This window comes from Myodes glareolus, chromosome 4 (genome assembly GCF_982192425.1).
Source record: "Myodes glareolus chromosome 4, mMyoGla1.1, whole genome shotgun sequence".
Taxonomy (NCBI): domain Eukaryota; kingdom Metazoa; phylum Chordata; class Mammalia; order Rodentia; family Cricetidae; genus Myodes; species Myodes glareolus.
This window is the reverse complement of record NC_142029.1, coordinates 18,295,254-18,304,205: the sequence shown is the minus strand read 5'-3', so window position 1 is coordinate 18,304,205 and position 8,952 is coordinate 18,295,254. Positions and strand designations below refer to the sequence as shown.

Genomic DNA, 8,952 nt, shown 5'->3' with positions numbered 1-8,952 from the left:
CTCACAATTTGGAAGGCAGAGGCAGAAGGCTCAGAAGTTCCAAGGCCAACATATATATACCAAGTTCAAGACTAGCCTGGCTTTCATGAAGTTCTGTCTCAAAACAAAAGGAGAAAAGAAAGATGCAACACCATCACAGTGCCTGACCCACAGTATTTGTTCAACACGAGAAACCTGAAGGAGAATACACCAGAGGTTTCTGGAGCCCTTGCCACTGCCTGGAATTTCTTTTAGTTCCTATAGCATCTTCTTGTATATACAGAACCCTTGGAAGTGACACAAAATGAAGTGACCTTTCTGAGGATAGAAGTGTGGCAGTGACATGGCACCTTCAACCTGTGCGCGACCCAGGCGCAGTCCTGCCTCTAACCCACGGGCCTGCTTAGCTCCATCACTCAGAAGCAGAAGGCTAGGCTGGCTGTTCCTGAGGCCCATTCATGATCCTTTTTGCTCTTTACACAAGCAACCCAAGCTGATTAGAGAAAATGCCACATCACTCTTTATTGAACACCAGTGCCAGCACCATCCTCCTCTCTAGTCACAGGGGCACAAAGGCAAGGGGCTCCATCCCCTGGCCGGTAGACAGTGTAAGCCTGGCCCCGTGACTGTTCTCTGAGGGCCAGCATTCTCCTGGGTGCCCAGTGTTGCTGGTCACGGCTGCTCAAACTCCTGCTCACAGTAGCCTACACTGATGGGCTGGGCCTGGATCCCTCGCCTGTAAAAAGGACACAGAAAATGCAGGTGAGTAATTCTGCCTTGGACCATAGCAAGACCTTCCGCACAATAACCACAAGCCCATTCCCCATTTTAGTTAGTCTCAAAATATTACTGTACCCAAATCACTTGAGGTTCCTCTAAATGAAAAACCTTCCTTTCTCTATCCTGCAGGTCTCTACTCCCCAAAGCCCCCAAAACTAATTATGTTAGAAAAGAGGTCAGGGCCTGAGGGGTGTCTGATGCTCTTGGATGTCCACTCCTGCTTCTAATATTCTAAAAGAACAGTAGTGGAGAAAGACTGAGCTGGGGATTAGCCCTGTCCTTTGTCTCAGACTTAAGTACTAAGCACTGACCTTTAGGGACCTCCAAGCACATCTCCATTATTATTCAAATGAACATGCTTAGAGATAACAAAACATTTCAGAGTCACCAGGTCTCCGCAAGACTCTCAGCCCAGATGCCTCCTTTGCACTAGGCCGTGCTTTAGGTTATAAAGACCCAGTCAATAACTGAACCAAGGAAATGACTGCTTACTCATGAATGAAGGCATTCATGAGAGTCCATCAGAGCTGACAGGTTCAATTCTTGCTTTCTGCTGACTTTGAGCAAGGTACTTAGGAGATATATGTGCCTAAAATGGGGACAAAATTTCCCCACCTGCTGGACTGTGACACAAATTCAATGGGATGGAGCCTGTCAAGAACAGTGCCTGGCACAGTCAGTTTCCCAAAGTTTCGGCTCTTATTCTTTTCTTCTCAGTTTGGGTTCCTAAGCCTCAGATCTGCCCACAGCCTGCTTACCTCAGCAGCTCACAGCGAAAATGCGACAAACGGTTAAAGGCAAAGTCCATATTAGTTGTCAGGTTGCTGCTCCACAGTCTCTCGGCAATAGCACCGGCTCTCGGCCTAAGGGAAGGAGTGCACAGCAGATTGGCCCCACACATCCTCCTTCCCAGGTTAGCTCAAGGCGGGAGAGACGTGAATGACACCTTGTTCAAAGACAACAGCAAGGCAGAGGCTCTCATTCAGTTCCAAGGCTCAGCTCCACCCTCATTAGAACCATCCTCATTAGCATGCAGTCAGTGATCCCAAACTCCTCCTCTCTCAGAGACACAGGAATAAGGGTAAGTCTTAGAAGCATGGATGGCTGAGGAGCTACCTTAACTTGGTATACCCAACCACATTTGGGGAGACTACTGAGGAAATGACCTCACTCTTCCAGAACTGGATCCCAAGCAAGTACCCTGTGATCTTTATGGTAGGTGTGACGCTGAGACAGTGGCCATTCTCCTGCACACCTAATGCTTACTGGAGGCACACACAGGAGACAGGAGCCTCGAACACAGAGAAGTAGCATCTCAATGGCCTTCTGCTGGCAGGCTGAAGGGAGTGAGCCTGTGAGGTTCACAGAAGCCCAGCCCTCAAGCCTGACCTCTCTCTGCCCTCCTGATCCCACTCCAAAAATACTTACCAGAGCCTGGGGACCAGGTTTGTGCTGTCCACATACTCTCCCCACATACAGGCCTCCCCTCCAATAACTAGAGCCTTCTGTTCAGGGGTACCTGAGGGAAAACAACAAAGGGATCGTGGGCAGGGTGTGTGTAGGGGTGGGGGGTGTCACTTTCAATCATCCTTCCAGTGTGGCCTCCTCAGACAGGCCATTTTATTTCCTAAATTGCCATGTGCTGCCCTGCCTCTCTTAACTTCCACCCTGCATCTCAACCCTGACTCTTGGTCAGCCAGGATAGTACCCTGCTCTTACCATGAAATGCCAGGGGCTCCACTTTGTACATGTCCTTCCAGTCAGGGCCATATTTTACACGGTTCAGGTACCAGGGGGCAGAGAGCAGGGCCCGGAAGCCAGCCTTAGTGATCTGTTCCATCTCCTTCATGTACTCTACTGGTACCTCTTCCCGCCATACCTGTACGATTGTGTCTGGTCGAATCTGTCATGAAAGGTCAAAGGGCAGTCATGATAAGGACCTCAGAAGATTCCTGAGGTTCATTCTTATGCAAGACACCTGGGCCAAGGGGAGTGTGCTTCTTGTTTCCTAGGCAGCAAGGCTGCTGCTTCTGTGACTCCAGGCACTCACCTCACACACACCCGAGGTGTTCCCTCTGACAGAGCCCTGATGCTTCCCTCCCAGGCCCACTGCAGCTTCCTGTTTACATGGAAGCAGTAATTACTTGGCGAGAGCTGAGGGGAAAAGCAGTGGGGCCCAACAAGGAAAAAGTCGCCCTGCTCAAGATTCAGAGGATTCATGCCTATAAACTGCACAGAAGGCCTCAGGAACCCAAACAGCCACAGTTAGGTAAGAGGGTCTGACTCTAAAGCCCGGTGGTCACACCTCTAGTTCTCTGACCAGGAAAGCCTACTGCACAGCAAGGTTGGTCCCTACAGAGGTCGGGGAAGGCCAGGGAGATGGAGACAGGGGCGCCTCTTCTCTGACCCTGGCTCACCTTTACTTTATTATCAAACACTTCCTGCCACACCACATAGCCCTTGTCATAATCAGAGACGATGTCCAGCAGCCTGGAGAGGAGAGGAACATCAGCAAAGTGTCACTTGGCTGTGTGTGCCAGCCCTCTAGGTGCCAAGCCAGGCAGGGCGTTCCCTTCTTTGAGTCTACCATCTGACCACTCTAAGCCTCAACAGAGAGGATAAGGGAACCTCTGGGGGCAGGGACTGACCATCCCCTACAGGAGGTGACTCTTAATGCACCCCACCCTCCTTCCTTCCTCACGTCTGGATGTAGAAGGACTCTAGTTGCTTGAAGTCAGTAAAGCCCCTTTTCCTCATGAAGGCCTGGATATCGGGGTTGGATCTCCTGAGTAGCAAAAGAAAAAAAAACAATTAGTTCTTTCATCATCCTGAAATCGTGACAATTTACAGGTTAGGCACCTGGCAACTTCCCCTTCACCTAAAATACTGAAACCACCAGAGACAGCAGAAGTCCTCGGGTGAAGGTATGGAAGGTATGGCTACGCGAAGCTGTGACAAACTCTCAGGGAGAGTGCACCTTCCATCCACACCAAAGCCCAAGGCTGAGCAGGATGGTTTCCCCCTCTGCTGTTCTAGCTGGACACAGAGTTGATGACCTGTGACCTGCTGCAGGTTCCTTGTCTGTTTTGCTTCCATGTGCTTCTTGTTCAAGCTATTTTCTCAGACACAACTCTAGGGCCAACTTCTCAGAAGCCCCTTGGCCTCTTTGAGCTCTATAGATCTGAGAGTTTGGATTTTATGAGTTAACATTAATTAGGTCTTATCACTTAATTAATCTCAATTTTATAATAAACTAATTTTTTAAGATTTAAGATTTTTTTCTTTACGAGTATGTGTATGCATGTGTGCAGGGTCCCACAGGGTCCCACAGAGGCCATAAGAGGTCAGATCCCTTGGATCTAGTTACAGGCATTTGTGAGCTGCCTCCTGACAGATCAGTAAGTGCTCTGTAGCTTGTACTACTTATTTTACATCCCAGTCAGTTTCCCCTCCCTCTTCTCCTCTCAGTCCTCCCTCCCCCCACGCCTCGTCTGTTCCCACCCCCAATCCACTTCTTCATTTCCATTTAGAAAAGCGCAGGTCTCCCATGAGTATCAATAAAACATGGCATATCAAGCTGCAGTAAGACTAAGTCCCTCCCCTTATCTGTGCTAGACTTTTTAAAAAATTATTTATTTTATATGTAGAATACTCTATCTGCATACATGCCTTTAAGCCAGAAGAGGGCATCAGATTCTACTAAAGATGGTTGTGAGCCACTGTGTGGTTGCTGGGAATTGAATTCAAGACATCAGGAAGAACAGCCAGTGCCCTTAGCCGCTGAGCCATCTCTCCAGACCCTGTACTAGACTATTTTAAGCTTTGTAAGTAGGAATTATTTTTCTTTAGCCCCCATTTTTCCAAGACAGTTATGGGCTCAGAATGAGTATATTCATAAATATCCCAGGAATGTGAGAAAGTTGGGAGGGTTCACACTAACAGCCTTGTTCAGGGCCTCTCTGGGCTGAGACATGGCTCCCTCAGTATATAGTCCCTAAGTAGTGGCAGTAGGCCCATAATACTGCCCTATATTCTCTGAGTAACCCACCCTCAGGCTGGTGCACGAAGTCCAAAAAGCTCCTACCAGCAGGTGAAGTCTACTTCATCTCCTCCCAGGTGAAGATAAAAGTCCGGGAAGACAGAGCTGATCTCCAAGAAGAATGTGCTCATGAAGTCGTAAGTACTGTTGAGACTGGGGTTCACGGGTCCAAAGGTGCCAGAGGGACGGGACCCAGAGTAGCAAGGAGTTAATAACCCAGGGACACCTAAGTTAACAGAGGACCCACACAAGTGTTACAAATACACAGACTCCCAGGTATACTACTCCTACACATGAGGTCCTTAGGTTATAGAATAGCAACCTGTTTAGTCACAATCAAATAAATCCAAATCTAGCTGCCATCGGAGATGGAGGCGGGGTTATAGGCACATAACTACTCATGTGTATACTCCTGACCTGATACATGTCTTCCAGTATAAATCACCCAGGCCCTCAAGGTTGCTGTTCTCCAGTGGCTTTTCAGCAACAAAGCTGAAGGGAAATGGCTCACTGCACACATTGACAATCTCTCCACTCTAGCTCCTGCTGCCCAGCTCCACATTTCCTAACGGTGTCTCTGGGCTGGGAGGCTTTCTGCTTCTGGCTGAGGCCAGGTAGTAAGCAATCTTTTTCAATCTTCCCGAGAGTACAAAGTAATGGTGATTTCTGGAGGTCAGTCCCAACTTCTTCTTCTTCTTCTTTTTGTTTTTTTAAATTGAGGCAGGGTTTTTCTGTGTTGTCCTGGCATGCACTCTGTGGACAAGGCTGGATTTGCATTCAGGAATCCGCCTGCCTCTGACTCTGCCTTCTGAGTGCTGGGATAAAAGTTGTGCCTCCCCACCCCCTAAATTTTTTCATACAGATTCCACCCTGGGGATCAAAGTCCTCAGTATCTACTCTAAGGTACAACAAACTCACAACAGTGTCTGGGAAACATCTTCCCCTTTGTTGAGGGGGTAGAAGCCAGAGTAGAGTTATTAGTTTCAGGCTGGATTTGTGGGCTTCCAAGGGTTGGGTTTACAGCTATGTACCAAAATGCCTAGCCTCTTCTCTCTCTGATTCATTTGTTTTATGTGTATGGGTGTGTATGGGTGTTTTGCCTGTACATGTATCTGCACATCAGATCCCATAGAACTACTGTTACAGATCTTTATTAGTTGCCACTTGGGTGCTGGGAATTGAACCCAGGACTTCTAAAAGAGCAACCAGTTTTTTTATTTAAGTATTTATTTGTTTGTTTGTTTGTTTATTATGTAGACAATATTCTGTCTATATGTATGCCTGCTCGCCGGAAGAGGACACCAGACCTCATTACAGATGGTTGTGAGCCGCCATGTGGTTGCTAGGAATTGAACTCAGGACCTTTGGAAGAGCAGGCAATGCTTTAACCACTGAGCCATCTCTCCAGCCCGAGCAACCAGTTCTTTTAATTGCTAAGACATTATCTCTTCAGCCCCACTTGCCCATATTTTAATAGTAAAAGTGCTCTCTTCTGCACAAATTAAGTATTTCCCAGGAGCTGCCACAGCCAGGAAGACTGGGGCACCCTTGGGAACGGCATGGGTAGCAGGAGCTAGGATGAAGACTGTACCGCTAGACTCGGTCGGGTCATCTGCTTGCTTGGCAGCGGGAAAGAACTTCCTCTAAGCAGTTGATGGAGAACAGTTTCCCCAGGGCCAAGGCAGGATATGTGACACATAAGAGCCAACACTCTGGAGCCCCTCTCTGGGTAGACCCATCCAATTGCAGCATTATTCTTACCTGGCCCCCAGGACAAAGTGTGACCAGGAGTGTCAAATTCTGCTAGCACACGGATACCCCGAAGCCGTGCATATTCAATGACCTCCTTCACATCCTGTGATGTATAGATGTGGGTGACAGGGTTGTAGGACCCCTGAAAGACAGAAGAAACCCTTCAGATTCTCATTTCCTGTGAACACTTGTCTACAGCCCGTGTGTACTGGGGATTTCTTCAAATTTCCCCAAAATTAACACACCTGCTGCTCTCTTTTGGAGTGTGTGCATATGTGGATGTAGAAGACCCAGGTAAACATTAGGTGTGTCCCATATGACTTCTTATTTTCTGAGATGGGGAAAATAAGAAGTCATATTCTTATTTTTGTGAAAATAATTGTGGTTTGAATAAGAATGGCCAACATAGGGTCATAGATTGAATGTGTGGTCACCAGGGAGTGGCACTATTAGGTGTGGCCTTGATGGAGGAAGTGTGTCACTTGAGGTGGGCTTTGAGGTTTCAGAAGCTTAAGCCGGGCCCAGTGGCTCTCTCTCTTCCAGCTGCCTGTGGATCTCGATATAGAACTCTCAAGTTACTTCTCCAGCACCATGTCTGCCTGCATGTGCCACGCTTCCCATCATGACGACAACAGAATAAACCTCTAAACTGTAAGCAAGCCCCAATTAAATACTTTTCTTTATAAGAGTTGCCATGGTGGCTGAGTGATGGTAGAACACACCTTTAATCCCAGCACTCAAGAGGCAGAAGCATGTGGATCTCTGTGAGTTCAAGGCCAAACTGGCTACTTAGCTAGTTCCAGGACAATCAGGGCAACATAGAGAAACCCTGTCTGGAGAATGCTGTGGTAATGGTATCTCTTCACAACCACAGAACAATGACTAAGACAGGGTCACTCACTGAACCCAAAACTCACCAGTAAGCTCCAGGGATCCACCTATTTTGACTTCTCCCCTCCCTATTCTCTACCCTCACCCAGGGCTGGGGATCTGAATTCAGGTCCTCGTGTTGCTCAGCAGACACTTTACTGAGTAACCTATCTCTCCAGTGCCACATCTACTGTTTCATCTGAGCATTATAAGGTCAATGAGATAAACAATAAAGAATGATGTCCATTTAATAGAATGTATGTAAATAACACATCAAAAACCAAAACCTGAAGGTATTATCTCCTGATGGTTTCAAAACAAATTAATGTGTGAACTTGAGTCCTTGGGTCCTGACTCTGAAGCCTCCTTTGCTTGCGGACGAGAACCACTGCTCTTGAGAATCTGGAAGCTGTTTGGTAGAGCAAATCCTACCTTTCTGGTGAGCACTGGGAAAGTAAAGCTCTCATATGGGAAGGAAGAGTCGTCTACCAGGTGCCAGTGGAACACGTTGAATTTATTGTATGCCATGACGTCCTGGAGGTTAGAGCACAGATAATGAGCCCTAAACTGGGCAGACTGCTTTACACATAATAGCAAACTCAACCTTCCTTAAGCTTCAGGGACTTACTCATAGGGACTCTAAGTCCTGTGGGGAAGCAGGTTAGAGCCCACTGACATCTCCTCTCTCCCAGATGAATTCTGGCCACACCGTGAGAAGAGTTGCAGCCGCTGCAGAACCCTCTTGTCTTTCAAAAGTTCCCATATATCTCAGAGTAACACATTCTCCTGCCATCTCTGTGATCTGACTGGAGGCCTGCTGGGAACTCAGCAGCCACATCACTTAACTCCCAGAAGCCAAGGTTGACATATATGTAGCTCCCTTGGTCCCAAAGGGACAAAGAAAAAGGCAGTTAGCCAGGCGGTGGTGGTGCCGCCTTTAATCAAAGACTTGATAGGCAGATACAGGTGGATCTTTGTGAGTTTGAGGCCAGCCTGGTCTACAAGAGTTAGTTCCATGATGCTCTCCAAAGCTAGAGAGAAACCCTGTCTCGAAAAACAAAACAAAACAAAAAGCTAGTTCCAGGGAAGGTAACAAAGCCACACAGAGAAACCCTGTCTCAGAAAACCAAACCAAACAAAACAAAAGCAAAAATAAAGAAAAAGAAAAGGAAAAAGGCAGCCACATGAGTTGCCTGCCCATCAAATCCAGGAGCATTGGGAACATCTACCGCAAAAGGTTTAGTATAAACTTTCCTATAATAGTAATTTGACTAAACTGCAGTCAGCTTTTCCTAGCAAGAGAAACCAACCTCCAACACAGTAAAAGCAGCACTGTAACCAAATCACTCTTATCCTGGAGTATGCAGTCTTCTACACTTTTCCCAGGGGCTCATATAGGTACACACAGACACTCTCCCACCCACCCACCCCTGTGCTAAAGATTCTATTTATATGAGCGTTGTAGCTGTATGTACACCTTTATGACAGAAGAGGGCATCAGATTCCACTATAAATGGTTGTGAGTCACTGTG

At 47.4% G+C, this 8,952-nt stretch overlaps 1 protein-coding gene across 3 annotated transcripts in view; it reads right to left on the bottom strand.

Annotated features, from left to right (window-relative positions):
• Window positions 1–476: 476 nt before the first annotated feature.
• Window positions 477–8,952, bottom strand: part of Hexa (hexosaminidase subunit alpha) — a 30,409-nt gene continuing 21,933 nt past the window's right edge. For 2 of the 3 annotated variants that reach the window (XM_048423531.3, XM_048423530.3), the window contains 9 exons: window positions 7,853–7,954; window positions 6,560–6,692; window positions 4,844–5,024; window positions 3,461–3,544; window positions 3,177–3,249; window positions 2,479–2,662; window positions 2,188–2,278; window positions 1,518–1,622; window positions 477–715 (listed from right to left, as the gene is read on the bottom strand). In XM_048423531.3, the coding sequence (XP_048279488.1) occupies window positions 652–715; window positions 1,518–1,622; window positions 2,188–2,278; window positions 2,479–2,662; window positions 3,177–3,249; window positions 3,461–3,544; window positions 4,844–5,024; window positions 6,560–6,692; window positions 7,853–7,954 (1,017 nt within the window). In that variant the 3' untranslated portion in view covers window positions 477–651. Of the gene's footprint in view, window positions 716–1,517; window positions 1,706–2,187; window positions 2,279–2,478; window positions 2,663–3,176; window positions 3,250–3,460; window positions 3,545–4,843; window positions 5,025–6,559; window positions 6,693–7,852; window positions 7,955–8,952 lie in introns of all 3 variants that reach the window. The other variant, XR_015001732.2, reaches the window with a different exon arrangement.